At 38.4% G+C, this 18,288-nt stretch overlaps 2 protein-coding genes across 2 annotated transcripts; both read left to right on the top strand.

Moving 5' to 3' along the window:
* The first annotated feature begins 9,459 nt into the window (after positions 1-9,459).
* On the top strand, positions 9,460-10,227 carry LOC122294617 (glycine-rich cell wall structural protein-like). The gene has a single exon (XM_043103512.1). It carries the CDS (start codon positions 9,541-9,543, stop codon positions 9,967-9,969), a length of 429 nt encoding a protein of 142 aa, XP_042959446.1. The 5' UTR covers positions 9,460-9,540; the 3' UTR covers positions 9,970-10,227.
* Positions 10,228-17,252: 7,025 nt separating this feature from the next.
* LOC122294608 (glycine-rich cell wall structural protein-like) lies at positions 17,253-17,951 on the top strand. Its single transcript, XM_043103501.1, has one exon. The coding sequence runs from the start codon at positions 17,313-17,315 to the stop codon at positions 17,754-17,756; it is 444 nt and encodes a 147-aa protein (XP_042959435.1). The 5' UTR covers positions 17,253-17,312; the 3' UTR covers positions 17,757-17,951.
* The last annotated feature ends 337 nt before the right edge of the window (positions 17,952-18,288 follow it).

Genomic DNA, 18,288 nt, shown 5'->3' with positions numbered 1-18,288 from the left:
TTAAGGATGGGGTACACGAAGGCAGTTCTTATAGAGACAGTTTTTCGAGATTTCATATGTTAAAAATCCAGTATTTTGCATAAGAGAGGGGAGGGGGGAAGGAAGGTGACTAAAGAGCTAGTAATAAGTTTTATAACAGTGTCTTGGGTTATGCAGACTTTGGAAGAATGCTCTTGATCAGATGAGGTGGTGGTAGGAGAAGTACAATCATTATCCCCAAAGGAATTGAAGGACAAGGTTAGAGGAAAATGGCTGTGGAGCTTCATGAAATGTGTAGTCCTGTGGGTAAAACTATAGGGGAGAAATAGGAGAGTGAAGAGTTTCTCAACCAACGACTTCTAAAGCACACCATAGGTGGGGTAACTAATGCTAAGACATACGTAGAGATTGTCGTGGGCTCTGCTCTAGACATAAGAGGTGATGCTAGCAGAACAAAAATAAGATCGAGAAGAGCAGCGTTGAACCAAGCTTTGGGGGCCAGTATTGGTATATGAAAGGAGAAAGAAGTTAATATTAGAGAGAAGGGTAGGGAGTAGAGGACTGATGTGTCGCTAGCAAGAAGAGTTTACGCAAGAAGGGATGGTGGCTTTCTATTCAAGGAGAATGTTGTAGAGAATATTGCCATACTTAGTTTAAAAGAGGAATTGGTTGACTTAAGAGAGTGGCTCATGGGTGTAATAAAAAAAATTGACTAAGATATGGTCCTGGGCAGTTTTGAAGTGGCTCGATATGAAACATTGGGTCACACATTGGTTTGGGAGAAATAAAAAGGGTAAGTAGAAGCCCCACAAACCTACAGGGCATTAGGCCAGGCTATGGTAGATCAAATTGGTGGACCAATACACCTTTGAACTTGGGTTGACCTCAAGAGATATGCAACAATAATTTGTGGTTGTCAACCACTGGATGGACCGATGGAGGAGCCAGTGGCCGGTATGCCCCCCAGGGGAGGGGGTGGGGAGTGGTGCTGGCGATACTGACATTAAATACAACAGACATGGGGCTATAGAACATAGAAAACATTGGTCGGATTGTCCAAACCAACGGGAACCTTTGTTCCATCCAAGAGAGTGCCAGCAATGGAAATGGGTGGGCTTTTGAGCCTAGAAAATCTTCCAACATAGGTGGGGGATTGTGAAGATGTTACGGAGGCCTCAAACATCGAGATGGTTATGTTTGAATTCGGGAGAGGGGGGGGGGGGGGGACTGAGGGAGGGCATTGGCATAGGCTAAATTTGGCCTCAAATCGTGTGGGTGCGATAACATATAGTGTCGGTTTGGCCCCATCCGTATGTGAAGATTTTTTCTGGGAAGAACCACGACACCTTTGTCTTCTTTACACCCTAGCAAATACATTAGCATCTAGGCTTCACATTGGGTTCTACACAAGGCAAAGGAGATTCAACACTGTATGAGGATTTTGTGTGACGGTTTTGAAGACTAATTCATAGCTCTCCTTATAGCTATAGAGGCTAGAAAGACCCATTCCGCCTTACCAAGGGTGCTCACATCATATAACACCATGCTCCCCAAATTTAAGAATAAAATCACTTTTAAAAATTCTTGGGAAAGTCGGAGTGCTACTACTGAATTTGACTTAAAAATATTTTCTTATAATTATGTTAAATACCAAGATTCCACAAAAAATAAAATCATTTTTTTTATTAAAAATGCTGAAATCATAAGAGCGAGCGCGCGGAAACATTTATTAAAATCTCTCAAAATCTGGGCCATAAAAATCATAATTTAAAATCTTTGTACATGATATAGGCCACTATCACATCTTCCTGGACTAAGTACCATCCAGTAGCTCTACCTTCATAAATGTAAACATAAAACATACTTAATGAGTCGATTTCTCAATAAGAAACTTATCATAATGTAAACATACTTAACATAAAGTTTTTTATAAAATGTTTCATGATGAGAATTTAAAATCATGATTGTTCATATGTATTTTATGACATGCATGACTTATATTGACTTATCTAACTTATAATATTGGCTTATATACTTAACTCTGTATACAAGATTGTGCATTAGCCCCACATCCAATGGCTGCAAGTGGAGCCATTAATAGTATTCTATCTTACTATGGTGGACCACGCTTAGCTCTGTGGCTTGCGCGTCCACTTATAAGTTGCATTGGTACCAAGTGGCTAATGGCCATCTTATTAATTATTATGAGCTTATCTTATATTTGATCTTATGAAAGGTAAATTGTTTTATGCAAAGTGAGATGCATAATATATACATAACTATAATATGAGAAATGAAACATGATAAATGACATGCTTACAAATATCACAACATACATGGTACATAAACACTGGATTCCAAAGAGTTAGATTTAATAATAATATATATAGCTAGCTAACATGTACTAATCCTAATTTATGATCAATTTACTTACCTTGTAGTGTTACTTTCTAAAATTTTAGACATAAAATTGATCACATGAACCAGAATGAGAGAGAAAATGAGAAGGATGTTGTGAGAAGAATGAGGTAGTCAACTATTGGTGTGATGAATGTGGGACACACACGGTGTGGACTAGGTATCTTGGGTTCGGCCATTGCACTTGCAGAGGTTTGTGATTTTTCTAAATAACACACAGAAGGAAAGATATTTATAGATAGATTTGAGAAATGATGCCGATGAGTTTGAGTGGGACTCAGTCATGATCATTCAAAAAGAGAGTTTGAATTTAAAAACATGATCTAGTAATTCATTCAATGTAGGATTGATAGTAAATTAGACTGTGTATGGGACTTCAATCAGTGATGATTTTAAGTTGAAATAAATTTCTAATGGTCGATCGTGATTCACAGGAAATGGACCAACTCAAAGGTCATTTGATGAGTTATTATAGCTTAGGTAAGTATTAAAACACTTGGTGGATGTCAAAGCTCTAGGAATAGATGGCTTCTCTATGACTTTTTTTCAAACATGTTGGGAAGTGTTCAAAGAAGATATCATGGGATCTTCCATGAATTTCATGAAAATGTAAGGTTGGAAAAAAAACCTAAATGCAAATTTTATAATGCTTATTCCTAAAAAGTCTGGCACTGTAGAGGTAAAAGATTATTGTCCCATCAGCTTGGTGAGCGGATTGTACAAATCTAACCAAAGTATAGGCGAATAAGTTGAGTAAAGTGTTGGAGAAATTAATATTGAAGCATCAAAATGCTTTAGTCAAGGTCGGAAAATTCTCGACTCAATACTTATTGCCAACGAATGTCTGGATAGTCAACTTAAATTGGGAGAGCCGGGACTTTTGGGCAAGCAAGATATGGAAAAAGCATATGATAACATCAATTGGATATTTTTACTTTACATGCTTTTGAGATGTGGCTTTGATATGAAGTGAAGTACATGGATCCAACACTATATCTCTATGCCTTGTTTTTCTATATTGGTGAATGGCACGCCTAAAGGCTTCTTTAAAAGCTCACGTAGGTTGAAACAAGGTGACCCTCTATCTCCACTACTTTTTTGTTTTTGTAATTGAAACTTTTAGTAAGATTATCTCAGGTGTTGTGACGGGTGGATTCATTTATGGATTCTTAGTGGGGGAGGATCCCACTGATTCACTCAACGTATTTCATTTATTATTCATCGATGATACCTTCATCTTTTCCAGGGCCAAACATGATCAAATTCAAGCCTTGAGGGCTTTCCTATTATGCTTCAAACCTGCATCTAGGTAGAAGGTGAACTTGGCTAAGTTAGAAGAAGTGTCAGTGAGGAATGTTCCTAATGTGGAGAGTATGATGTCCATCTTGGGTTGTAAGATATCTCAGCTGCCCATAAAATATCTTGGCACCCTATTGGGCGCTATGTTCAAATTGAAAGCTATTTGGGATGATGTTAAGAAAAAATAGAGTTAAAATTATCTAGTTGGAAGAGGATGTATCCATCCAAAGGGGGTAGGATGACCCAAATCAAAAGCAGTCTTTCTAAATTGCCAACTTATTTCCTTTTATTATTTCTTCTCCCTGCCAAGGTTGCCCATCACATGGAGAAACTACAACGTGATTTCTTATAGTGGAATAAATGATGAGTTTAAATTTTACTTGATGAAATGGGCCACAATTGGAGTTGGAGTTCTCGGAGTCGGAGTTGGGACATCGAAGGTGGTTGCCAAAATAGCCAAAAGAAAAAAAAATCAATCCAGCAGTGAAGTGGAGAGATCTAGCGATGTTAGAGACCCAACGGCAACAAAAGCCCTATAGAAATGAGGAATAAGACAGAGGTGAAGTTGAGAGAAGTGAAGATTAGATCTATCCTATGAAGTGAAGTAAAGACTAAATCAAATCACCCACATAAGCAAAAACCAAACGAAATCAAGAAATTATATGCACAAATCACCCATAGAAGAAAAAACCAAACCAAATCAAATTGCAAAAATCACCCACATCAAGAAATTATATGTATAAATCAAGCTATAGAGAACTTGTAATGGGTCTAGCAGTATGCTACTCTCTCACAAGATTAATGAAAATAAAACAAGCAAGATATGCAAAAAAATAATCAAAAAATCAAGTTGCTCTCCCAGTCCTAGCTCCACCATGTCCACTTTTTGCCGTTGATAAGATATTGCAAAGAGTCGAAGACCAAGATGAGATGATGAATCTCTACGATTTCATGGCTTGTGGGACTCTCTGCAAGCATCTTCACAAACAAAAAAAGGCCCCACCTCTTTGGCTCTTCCATGGAAGTCGTGTCTCAAGATTTGCATTGGGGCTGCCCGTTGGGCCGTTGGCTGGAGTATGTTCAGTCTTCATTGTGGTGAAAAGAAGAGAGGAAATGGGTGAAGGCGCTGGAGGGGGAAGAGAGAAAATGTGTAGGGTTAGGGTTTTATTCTTTGAAAGATGTGAATATATACCCTATTAAAAATGGCGTCGTTTAAGGTTTTCTAAAAAAAAAAAAAATTGCAAAACATGAAATAGGGCATGAGGGACTTGAACACAGGTTCTATGAGAACCAAAACCGTGTCTCAACCATTAGGCCACTTGGCTATCTAGTGTTTACATTACAATATAATATATATATATATATATATATATATATATATATATATATATATATAAGGTATAAATAGTCAGAGTTTTGAGTTGGAGTTTGGAGCCAACAAGACCTCTGGACTCTGACTCCGACTCTGATTTCTGAAATCTCAGAGAGTCAGAGGGTTGTCAAAGCTTAGACGAAATCGGAGTATCAGAAATTTCGCCCACCCCTAGCCACAATTTGCTTTCCCATTAAAGAATGGGGTTTGGGAATTCCAAGCTTGAAATTTTTCAACAAAGCCTTGCATAGAAAATGGTTATGGAGATATAACTATGAACAGGGGGTCTTGTGTAAAATCTTCATCTCATTGAAGAATGGGAAACCATTGGGAGGGTGATGTCCCAATGAGGTGAGTGAGCCTTATGGTGCGAGGCTATGGAAGCATATAATAAGAGGTTAGGACATATATGCAGCAAATACTCACTTAACTATGGATAACAGATTGAAGGTCAAATTTTGGCATGATGTAAGGTGGGGCGATAAGGCACTCAAGGAAGTTTATACACAATTTTATGGCTTAGCAAGAACAAAAGAAGCCTCGATTGTGGATCTATTAATCATCTCCAATGGTCTTCAATGGCATGTTACATTCCTTCGAGATGTACAATATTGAACAATTGAAGTTTTTTTGGCGTTCTTTGACCATGTGTACTCTACCCGATTGTTGGGGAAAGGCGAAGAGAAGATATTTTGGTGTACCTCTAAGAAGGGATATTCACTTTTCGATCCTTCTACCACACCATGACCACGCACCACACAAATACATTTCCATGAAAGAGCATTTGGAAGACGAAGGCACATCTAAAGGCAGCAGACAACTTCATTGGGGAAGATTCTCACTCTAGACAACTTGTGGAAACATAGAATCATAGTCATGGATTAGTATTGTATGTGCAAGAAGAGTGAAGAGTCAGTTGACCATTTATTATTTCATTGTGAGATTGCCATGACTTTGTAGAATGAAGTTTTTATTCATTTTGGATTAGCTTGGGTGATGCCGAGAAGAGTAAGTGACCTCTTAGGTTCTTGGCGAGGCATTCAGGACAACTCTCAAATTGCATCCATATGAAAGATGGTACCAATATGTAGGAGTGTAACCGGTTTGGTCCAGTTTTGGTTTGGACAAAATTTAAGACCGAACCGATATGCACTGGTTTTGCACTTTTCAAAATTGATTACTCACCAGTTACCCTCCTAAACAAGTATCTCCGGTTTTCGGTTCAGTTCAATCTGGTTTTTCGGTTTTAATAAAATACAAATTTCGTATAATAAATCTATTTATATAAAAAAAACTGCTTTAAAAAAATTAGTTTTATTAAAAAGTTATTACTATTTACAAAAATCTGCTTTATAAAAAAATTTGCAATGTAAAAAAAATTCTGCTATAAAAAACTGGTATAAAACAAAAATTGAAACAAGAAATCTATTGTAAAAAGGAAAAAGAAAAAATATGCTATAAGCCTATACATATAACTATTACAAAAACTGGAAACAAAAAATCTGCAATAAATATATATACATACTATTAATATATTAATACTAATATATTAATATATACTAATAGTCTAATACTATATATTATACTATTATAGTGTTACTACTACACATAGTGTATATATATATGTTAACATCTTGTTTCGTACACCCTTGGGCTGGGTTGCTCAGCAGCATTGGTTTTCACTCATGGCAGATCTTGAGGCAAGAGAGGGGCAGCCCAGGAAATCTCCAATGCCAAAATTAATATAGATTAGAGATCAAAATGCTTTAAAATAGAAGACAACGATTGTGTATAATTGACAATAGACTTGAATTCGTCCCTCCTTACCTCGCAGTTCTGGGTGACCTTTATACTTGGTCTTTTTGGTTATGAGGGTCATGCTTATGTTCAGGGACAAAGGGATGCCTCTCCCTGGAGTCTCCACTGCCATACTGCATTTAATGTGGTGTGGTTTTCTTGATGTTAGTCATTTAATGCAGTGTGGATCTCTGGCAAAATTGCCTGATGCTGTCTCTTTCCTTTTCCCCTATCATGGTTTCTTGCGCCCTTCTGCAATGTTCCATATCAATGTTAATGATTACTCCTGACCTGCACAGGTTTGTAGTTTGTCCGACCCGCCCCAGGCTACCAAGGGGGGCCATTTTGGGCTCGGGCCGACATCCTTGGGGTTCATGGGTCTGGCGAAGTAATGGGCCTGGGGCAGTATTATGGGCTTTAGGCCTTGAAGAAAATACCCTTTAACAATATATATATACATATATTATAATGATATAGTGATACTAATACTATATGTTATACATTATGGAATATATATATTTTATGTTTAAAGCATATGATTAAATAATTTTTTATGTTATAACTTATAATAACATTATCTTATATATGATTATAATTTATATTATTATATATAAAAATTATATATAATATAAAAAATATTATATATAATATTTAAAAAATTAATTTAAATATATATTATAGTAGACTGATCCAGTCCAGTCCTAAAAATCATGGAAAAGGAACTGACTAGTTTTGACATTTTAGAAACCGGTTCCAGACCGGACCATCGGTCCAGTCCTGTCTAGTTTTCTGGTTAAAATTTACACCCTTACCAATATGCTTATGGTGGCGCATTTGGAGGGAGATAAATGATAGAATCTTTGAAGACCAAGAGCGGTCAATAGAAGAGTTTAGGACATTTTTTTCAATACTTTACTTCATTGATCAATTGTAATTGACTTTCATGGCATGACCTTCCATGATTTCTTTGTAACATTAAACTAGCACACCAAGGCATTGCTCTTGTATATGTCTATTATATTTGGGCTATTGCCTACTCTTTTGATCAACAAAAATTTGTTTATAGATAAAAAAAAATGTGATTATTTCTTGCTTCAATCATGATTACTGGTTTGTTCTTGTAACTCCCTTGTAAATAAATTGGTGGATTGATGATTTACTTTCATCTCAAGATTTCTCTATTTTATTCATGATAGAAATAACTCATTTCATGCAAAACGCTTAGATATTTTAGTGGTGAATGGCTTGGATTTAAATTTAGTAAAATATCAACCTACAATTTTTTTGCAACTAGGTATACATCACTCTCCCATAAGAAGTCTTGTGTATATATAAACAAAAATTTTGTGTACAGTCAATTTTACGTACTATTTTGTACACTATATTGATATGATTAGTTGTGTATTAAAAAAAGTAATGCAACCAATCACATTAATATAATGTATAAAGAGTATGTAAAAGTGACTGTACGTAACATTATTTATATATAAATATATAATATATACTTCTTATCTCCAACATATAATAAATTTATTAAAAAAAAATGAATTAAAAACAATTTGCTTGGGTGACCGTCGGCCCCCAAACTCGATCATGTGGGTTGCGCTTTAATGCCAAGGGTAACCGAAGCATTTAAAACTTTATTTATTTTCCACGTGGCTCTAGATTATTGGCGTTGATACGGTGCATTCAATAAACTACTCGATTTTTAATAACGAAATAATCAAAGTTAAAAGTATATGAAACATAAAGTTCAAAATTAAAGATATCCGCAAGGACTATTCTAATACAAGAACAATTATACTACAATTTATTTACAATTAAGTATAAGAAAAATTATTATTTTATATACTTTGAAAGGCTGCAATTACAGAAATTTTGAAAAAATGTAGAAAAGTAGATGATTTATCATTTTTTCCTTCTATTTAAACACACATATTTACACATTAATCTGTGTACGTTTAAATAGAAATATAAAAATAATAAATTACATATTGATGTCTAATTCAAAGAATGATAAATAAAACTTTTCATATTTTAATACGCTGTAGTCGTTGAGTTGTTGGCTGTATATCATTATCTATCAACATTATGCTAGATTTACACTTGAAATGTTACGGATAGCAAGACTATACAAATACACAGATTGGTCGGGCCGGTGGTTCCTAAATGGGCCCCCACAAGTGGGATTTTTGGACTCTGTTCCGTTGACTGAGTGATACAGAGAAAGTAAACTCATTTAAGACATGTCTTTGTCTCTGTCTTGAGTCCTTGACTAATACAAGAGTCAAACCAACTAAGTAGACAATACGCAGTTGTCAGATTAGAGGCGAAGTTGGGAATATTAATTATTGATGGTGGGGTACTTTACATCCATCTTCGAATTAGTTGGGAGCTGGAGCTGCATGCCTTCATGATTTTGCTGCCCATTTATCATTCGTTATCGGAACCAGTTGAATTTTTCGCTTCTGGATCTGATCATAATTGAGCTAAGGGGATTGATTCGAAGTCCACAATGGCTGACATGCACACGAAAGCATTAAGATCTCAACTACGGGCATTAATGTACGCTTTCTCCTCTATAAAAAGGCACTGCTACTCGGTTTGCTATCACCAAGCAGCAAGCATTCCTTTCTTTTTATACTTCTCTTTAGCTCCTCTGGTTTTGAGAAAAGATGGGAAAGGTTTCCTCTTCCTTTGGTGTGATGCTGCTGCTATTGCTGGTTATAGGACTGGCTGAGTGTCGGAAATTGGAGAAAGTTGAGTATAAAGAGAATGTAGGAGGTGGTTTTGGTGGAGGAAGTGGCGGAGGATTTGGTCAGGGTGGTGGTGCGGGAGGAGGATTTGGAGGTGGTTCTGGCGGTGGAGCTGGAGGAGGATTTGGAGGAGGAAGTGGTGGTGGCGGCGGCTTTGGAGGTGGCTCTGGAGGAGGGTTTGGCGGTGGTGGAGGTTCAGGTGGTGGCTTTGGAGGTGGGTCTGGTGGTGGTGGTGGAGGTTTAGGTGGTGGCTTTGGAGGTGGGTCTGGTGGTGGTGCAGGAGGTGGTGCCGGTGGCGGCTTTGGTGGTGGTGGCGGTTTTGGTGGGGGAATTGGTGGTGGATTTTGATCCCAAAACTTGAAAGATCGATCTTAGTAGCAATGCTATGTATGTTATTCGATGCTCGTGCTTCGTGCATAGGCTATTGATGCTTCATACAAAAATGTAATCGCAACTTTGAATAAGAGAAGTTACTGCTTAATTTGGGTGAAAATGTAATTAGTGGTTAAATAAGGTAATGAAGATTTCAATCATCATAAAATGAAGCTATTATACTTGGTGAAAAACTCTATTCACAGGTGGAATAAATGAATATTATTCTGTGCATGCTTGCAGTTCCATACATTATCAGTTTTATATCCACGTACAGCTAGCTAGCTTGCACAGTACAACATGGCACAAGGATGCAGCCTAGATTCACTAAAGTTTGAATGAAGTCAATTCAACTACTTTGTTCACACTTTGCTAATTACGAACACTAGGATGCGAAAGTTTGTGATTATATATCTATATATATATATGAATCATACAATTTAGGGATGACAACATGTGATGCAACTCGTGAACCTCACACCGCACACGAATACGACACGAAATTTGCGGGTTTAAATTTGATATCAATAGGTGCGGATGGAAACATGTTGATTCGTTAAGACATAATTAATAAACGGATCAATAATGGGTCCGCTTAATCCGAAATCAACCCGCAAGAGCTTGTTTAAATTTTATTTCAAAATTATAATTTTATTATTATTATGTTGTAATATTGATATTTCCTAATATGCTTATATTTTTATTATTGGGATTATAATTTTATACCTATACTCATATGGTTATTGTTAGATTTGTAATATTGGTTTGATTATAGCTTAAAATCTGAATAATATTGATATTTCTTTTCAATAGGTAATCTTATTGCTTTTTTTATATATTGTGACTACTAATAAATATAGATTTGATTATATGAAATTATGTTAATCAGGTGAAATGAGTTATGTGAGTTAGCTGAACGTATTTACATGAAACATATTGAAATGAGTTGTGTTGTCTTAATATATTTATAATTAATTATTAAACAGGTTAAAACGGGTGACACCTGATGTGTTGTGAAGGTGTTTGCCCCATAGATCTTTTGAAAAGATGAAATGCACTTGAAGTTTCTTTGAAGCAACAAGATCTCGAACAAAATGGATGTCTATTTCAATAAGCTTTGTCCGGACATGAAACACAAAGTTTGTCGTGAGATAAGTAGTAGTGATATTGTTGCACCAGAGTATTGGTGGTTGTTTGAGAGGAAGGCCAAGTTCTGTTAATAGTGAAGGAGCCAAAGGATCTCGGTTGAGGCATGAGCAATGACACGGTATTCGGACTCAGTGCTAGAGTGAGAGACAGTTCATTGCTTTTGAGAGCTCCAGGAAACTAGATTTGAGCCAAGGTAAATGTAATAGTACCCACTGGTGGAGTGACTCTCATCGAGAAAACTGGCCTAGTCGGCATAATAAATGCTTGTATTATTGACTCATTGAGGAGGCACAATGACAGATAAGTAGGCTGTGATTAAGAGTATGGCGTAGATACCACAAAATGCATTCAACTACCACCGTATGATTTGTTATAGGCTGATTCAAGAATTGTGATACCTTGCCAATAGCGAAAGCCACGTTAGGAAGGGTGAGTGATAGGTAATGAGCCTGGTTTGGATGTGTTTTGTACGTCCCGTAAGGACTCCTTAGACAACTTGGAGGTGTACCAAAGGACCTGCAAACACACAAATAAAGAAAGGAGCTCGGGGGTGGTCAGGGGACCCTTTGGCGCTAAAGTCATTTTCCTTTTTAGGAAGTTTTTATCTTGCCTTAAGATTCTGTCTGATTGATAATACCTAGATTAGGCTTTTATACTAGGCAGCTTGGAGTTCTGTTGCTTTCATCTCAAGAAATTGTCCCATCACGCCTCATGCTTTGTACATGTGAATCTGTTAGGCAATGTGATACCTCAAGAAAAATAATAACTACGGTGTCGATCTCTGGCTCACATCTGAGCTCCCTCAACCAGGTCCAACGACTCTCTCTCTCTCTCTCTCTCTCTCTCTGGGGAGAGCTATTGTTATTTTTTTGGCACACATTCCCATGATTATTGCTTCTTGACCATCATTTCGATTGTAGCTGAGCCTGCTACGACTGCGCCCACCTTTCCTTCTTCAGTGTAGAAGTCATGGTTACCTCTCTTGCACGCTTCCTAGCAGCTATTTTCTAAGGACTTGAGGAGTTGGCGCCTCCTTGGCTTGTCCCAAAGGCGTCCACCTTTCTTTTCCTAGGTGAACAACAGTAATAATTTCTCCCACATGCTTCCTAGTAGTCACGCGTTGGTAATGATTCAAGACGGCTAGCAGGTCAGCATATGTCCCATCTTGCAACCGGTGTTGGTGTCTCATTAGGCTTGGGCTAGGTTAGATAGGCCTTCGTCTTGGTGGGCCAAGGTGGTAGTCTTGGCTTTAACAGTCTGATGGGCCTCTTTTAGGTCTGGGGTCTCGGATACTTAGACCTGGCCTTTTTCACCCTTTCCATTACCCTGGTAATTCTCATTGAACCAATTCGATGGGAATTTAATTTTCCCTCTTCTTTTCTCTTCCCCTTCCTTCTTTTATGCTTTAACCCATCTTAGCCTATTGACTAGACTCCCAGACTCGTCTTGATACGCTGTTCAGCTTCCCACATCGCTTCATGTTGAGCATTTCACGGGATTCAGACCGTTTTGTATCCCTCGTTTGACACATGGAAGTGGAAAGCGAACAGTCACTTCCCTTCTATATAAACATGGTTCTATCCTCTTCTCTCCTTTTTACAATATTCTTGTCTTTCTGTGCCCTAACCTTTTCATTCTCTTTGCTCGACTCCTTTCCTTTCTCATCACTCTTCTTAACCTTAATCTCAATAGCTCTCAAGAAGGTCATTCAACCCAAGATTCTAGGGGAGCTATACCAATCCGAGGTTCACATTGCGGGGAAATTCTACATCAGTCACAATTTCATAAGCCACTCCCAATTTCTTGTCGTCACTGGCTTCCACCTATCATGTCTCGAAGAAGGTGGGTTTTTAGGCTCCTGGACCGCGTGAAGGGGCCGTCGATGATGAGGCTTATGGCTCGAAGGTTGCCCTCTTCCTGAGCATGTTCTCTAGTGCGTTGAGGTTACCCTTCCCTCGCCCTGTCTGTGACTTGCTAGATCATCTCAAATTGGCCCCCTCTCAACTCCACCCAAATGCTTGGAGGATCTTGATGTGTTGCTGCATCCTATGGCGAGGAGCTTTGTTGGAATAAGATCTAGAGCGCGCTGACCTTACGGGCCGTGAATAAAACATGAGGGGAACATTTGCAATTTTAAGGTGATGCACGCCCTTGTCTCTTTGGAACAACGTTATTGCAAAATAAAAAATTGGACCACCAAAGTTTTCTTTGTGTCTCACTAAGGGTAGGAATTTTAGGTCGGGTAAGTAAATTGCAGTGAGTTCCCTGTTAGGGCCATAGGGGGGGTAGTTCCTGATGATAAAGCGGTAGGATTGACGGCCTCTCCCAAAGAGTTGCACCATATCGCCCTAGTCAAAGAATGGGTGAAGAACCACCCGGTCAATGTCCTCGCAGAGGCTCTCCTTGGGGAGGAAAATATAAGGGCATTTTTACTTCCCCTCAGTCACACCATCATTGAAGACCGCATTGTCCCTATGCGGTCCCAAGCTTCCCCAGCTAAAAAACTCTCCCCGAGCCCTCCTCTCACAAGTAAGGGGAAGAAGCTTCAAGTGGAGGTGGCAAGGGTTGACAGCAGCCCAGTGTCCCCTCCCTAATTTCCTTTGTGGCTATCCTTGGCGGTGGTTGAGGTACGATGCCCACCACTAGTTGTGTGTACCCCTCTACTAGCCCCCACTGTCCATCCATCAAACCCACCAATGAGGTAGGAGGGAAAGAATCCTGCCATTCCTAAAGTGTCGGCTGCCCCTCCATCCGCGGTTGCTTGGGTTTAGGAGCCTGTCACAATCGTGGTACCTGCGCAGCCACGAAAACAGACGCGGAAATTGTCCTTGGGGTTCAATATGCTCTCAATGCATTTCTATGGGGCCCTCCTAGAACTAGCTTCTCAAGGTGAACAAGGAGATGATTCCCTCTCTTCCATCCACAGCGCAGTCCACTGTCAGAGGTCAAGTCTTCGAGGGTGATGCTAAAAATTGCTCAAAAGGCTACAACACAAATACGGAGAGGGTGCCATCCCTTTAGTCCCCTCGTGCCTTGCCATCAAAAGAGGGCCTTGCTTCTGCCAACGCCGCTATTGGGCTTATGGTGGCTCTTGTTGAGGAGCCTATCGGGAGACCTTTTAGAGGAGAAGAAGTGAAGCCGAAGGAGTGGAGCTAGGGTTGGCCACAATCCTTGACCCCACTGCTGAGTAGATGATTGCTCCCCTCTCTCCCCTACCTGTTGCGAGGTCACCTACTGCTGGAATTGAGGTGGCCATGGAGTTAAGGACCAAGGGGGAGGGTTCTCACAACCCCTGTGAGAGATGGGGATTGCAGAACTTTGTCGAAGAGCTTACTCTTGTTGTCGAGGGCCATCTTCTCTCCCAGCTTGCCATCAGTTCTGAAGAAAGGGTCACGGGAGTAGGGGGAGACGTAGAGGCCAATACCCGGCAAATTGAGGTGGGAGGAGCTCGAGCGGAATCTCTCCATCGGGTGACTAAGTCCTTCATGGAGGCCAATATGCCTATGGTGGTGCATTTGGAGGGAGATGAATGATAAAAGCTTTGGAGACCACGAGTGGTCAATAAAAGAGTGTAGAACATTTTTTTTTCCATACTTTACTCCATTGCTAGATTGTAATTGACTTTCATGGCATGACCTTCCATGATTTCTTTGTATCACTAAATTAGCACGCCTAGGCATTGATCTTGTATATGTCTAGTATATTTGGGCTATTACTTACTGTTTTGATCAATAAAAATTTGTTTACCAATAAAAAAATTTAATTATTTCTTGCTTTTAATCAGGATTGCTGGTTTGTTCTTGTAACACCTTTGTAAATTAATTGGTGGATTTATGGTTTACTTTGATCTCAAGATTTTTCTATTTTATTTATGATTGAAATAACTCAATTCAAGCAAAACATTATATTTTAGTGGAATGATCAAAATTTTGTACAAAATTCTTGAGATGGAAACAACCTTACCCCTCAATGAATGGCTTAGATTTAAATTTAGTAAAATGATCAACCTACAATTTTTTTACAACTTGGTATACATCATTCTCCCATATGGTGTCTTATGTGTGTACATACATATGTAATACATTCTTCTTATCTCCAACATATAATAAATTTATTAACTATGCTATGTCATAATAAATGATCTAGTGCTATGAGTAAAATAAGTAATTAAAAAAAAACTATGAATTAAAAACAATTTGCTTGGGTGACCAAGTCAGCCCCCAAACTCATGAGGGCTGAGCTACCAAGGTTCTTTTTTTTTTTTTTAATAATTTTTATTTATTTATAGAAAATAGATTTCGTTTAATTCATGAAGGAAATTACAACTGTAACTGATAAATACTAGGAAAAAATTAGATTACAAGCCAAACTATTCACTAGTTGGGGCTTCCTCACACACCAATTCCTTTATGGCGGGTATTGTCTTAATTTCAATAAACTCTCTAATGACAAAATTTTTTGAGATACGAGACTTTGTAACAATAGAGATGTACATCCCCATTTTTTTGAGAATAATACCACTCTGTATAAATAGAGATATCCATCCTCAACTTCCAAAAGAGGAGAGTTTATCCAAACCCCTATCCTCTAAAGGAGGAGAGGGAACAACAACCCTCATTCTCCAAAGGAGAAGAGGGTTCTCCTACTATTCATAACATATCTACTAGCCTATTTCTTATTATTTTTACATAAACACAAACAACAACAAACAAAAGAACAAAAATATACAAGAATACCGAACAAAAGAGAAATACAACAAAACAAAAACTAGGAATACATAGAAAACGAAAAAATACTGAGCAAGGAGGCTTAGTGGTGCGTGAAGGACGTGCCATGCTAGGAGTGTGTCGAACCTTTGATCTTGAAGCTACTAGAGTCGCGGGCCCTAAAAACGCCGCTCGTGGCACTGGCAGTAGCAAAACCCTTCTGTGTGGTGGCGAATGGAGCCATGTGCGCACTTTGACCTGCGCATGAGGAGCACACGCCATTCCTTTTGATGAAACGCTTCAGCAGTCTGAAATATCGATGGCCTATAAACTCCATGGTGGGGCAGAGCTAGGTTGCTTTTGGTTTTGGTGGTTTTCTAGAGAGAAGTGCCAAGGGAAACCAAAGCATTTAAAAAATTTATTTATTTTCCATTTATTGGCATTGATACGATGCATTCAATGAATTGCTCGATTTTTAATAACGAAATAATCAAAGTTAAAATTATATGAAACATAAAAACAAAAATTAAAGATATCCGCAAGGATTATTTTAATACAAGAACAATTATACTATAATTTATTTACAATTAAGTATAAAAAAAATTATTATTTTATGTACTTTGAACAGCTGTAACTACAAAAATTTTGAAAAAAAAGTAGAAAAAATAGATGATTTATCATTTTTTTCCTTCAATTTAAACACACAAATTTACACATTAATATGTTTGTATTTAAATAGAAAGATAAAAATAATAAATCACATGTTGATTTCTAGTGTAGCAAATGATAAATACAACTTTTCATATTTTAATATGTTGTAGTAGTTGAGTTGTTGGCTGTATATCATTGTCTATCAATGTTATGCCAGATTTATACTTGGAATTTTAGGGATGGCAAGACTATACAAATACACAGATTGGTTGGGCCAGTGGTTCCTAAATGGGCCCCGCCATAAGTGGGATTCTCGGACTTTTCCGTTGACTGAGTGATACAGAGAAAGTAAACTCATTTAAGGCATGTCTTTGTCTATAACTTCTTCTGTCTCGAGTCCTTGACTAATACAAGAGTCAAACCAACAAAGTAGACAACACGCAGTTATCAGATTAGAGGCGAAGTTGGGAATATTAATTAGCGACGGTTGGGAACTTTACATGCATCTTCGAATTAGTTGGGAGCTGGAGCTGCGCGCCTTCATGATTTTGCTGCCCATTTATCATTTGTTATCGAAACCAGTTGAATTTTTCACTTCTGGATCTATTCATAATTGAGCTAACTAAGGGGATCGATTGGAAGTCCACAATGGCTGGCATGCACACGAAAGCATTAAGATCTCAACTACGTGCATTAATGCATGCTTTCTCCTCTATAAAAAGGCACTGCTGCTCGGTTTGGTTTGCTATCACCAAGCAGCAAGCATTCCTTTCTTTTTATACTTCTCTTTAGCTCCTCAGGTTTTGAGAAAAGATGGGAAAAGTTTCCTCTTCCTTTGGTGTGATGCTGCTGCTATTGCTGGTTATAGGACTGGCTGAGTGTCGGATATTAGAGAAAGTTGAGTATAAAGAGAACGTAGGAGGTGGTTTTGGTGGAGGAAGTGGCGGAGGATTTGGTCAAGGTGGTGGTGCCGGAGGTGGATTTGGAGGTGGTTCTGGTGGTGGAGTAGGAGGAGGATTTGGAGGAGAAAGTGGTGGTGGGGGCGGCTTTGGAGGTGGCCCTGGAGGAGGGTTTGGCAGTGGTGGAGGTTCAGGTGGTGGATTTGGAGGTGGGTCTGGTGGTGGTGGAGGTTTAGGTGGTGGCTTTGGAGGTGGGTCTGGTGGTGGTGCAGGAGGTGGTGCCGGTGGCGGCTTTGGTGGTGGCGGCAATCTCCAGTCACACCACCCAATTCCACGGGCCCCCAATCACTACTATTAACCATAAGATTCAAATTCGACAATCCAAGTCTATCCAAAATATTGATCCCAAAGATGTAGCAGATAACTCATTGACAAACATTTGAATTTTATGTATATTTGAATTTTGTATCAAGCCTATCCTTTTTGTTCTATATTTGAATATATCTGATCTTGTAAAGTCCTAATATACATAATGAAAACTTCTCATCTGGTATCCTCTCTCTCTCTCTCTCTCTCTCTCTCTCTCTCTCTCATGTTTCAACCTCCAACCACGCCACCCAATTCCACGGGCCCCCAATCACCACTATTAACCATAAGATTCAAATTCAACAATCCAAGTCTATCCAAAATATTGATCCCGAAGATATAGCAGATAACTCACAAACATTTGAATTTTGTGTATATTTGATTTTGTATCAAGCCTATCCTTTTTGTTCTATATTTGAATATATCTGATCTTGTAAATTTCTAATATACATAATGAAAGCTTCTAATTTGGTATCACCTTGAACCAAGTTATTCAATTGTTTAACTTGGTACTGGAGCTTCAT

Source organism: Carya illinoinensis, chromosome 2, assembly GCF_018687715.1.
Source record: "Carya illinoinensis cultivar Pawnee chromosome 2, C.illinoinensisPawnee_v1, whole genome shotgun sequence".
NCBI lineage: Eukaryota > Viridiplantae > Streptophyta > Magnoliopsida > Fagales > Juglandaceae > Carya > Carya illinoinensis.
Note: the sequence above shows the minus strand (reverse complement) of the source record. Positions and strands in the feature narration are given on the sequence as shown.

Coding starts and splice junctions, on each gene's coding strand:
- LOC122294608 (XM_043103501.1), top strand. CDS start 17,313: ATGGGAAAAGTTTCCTCTTCCTTTGGTGTGATGCTGCTGCTATTGCTG.
- LOC122294617 (XM_043103512.1), top strand. CDS start 9,541: ATGGGAAAGGTTTCCTCTTCCTTTGGTGTGATGCTGCTGCTATTGCTG.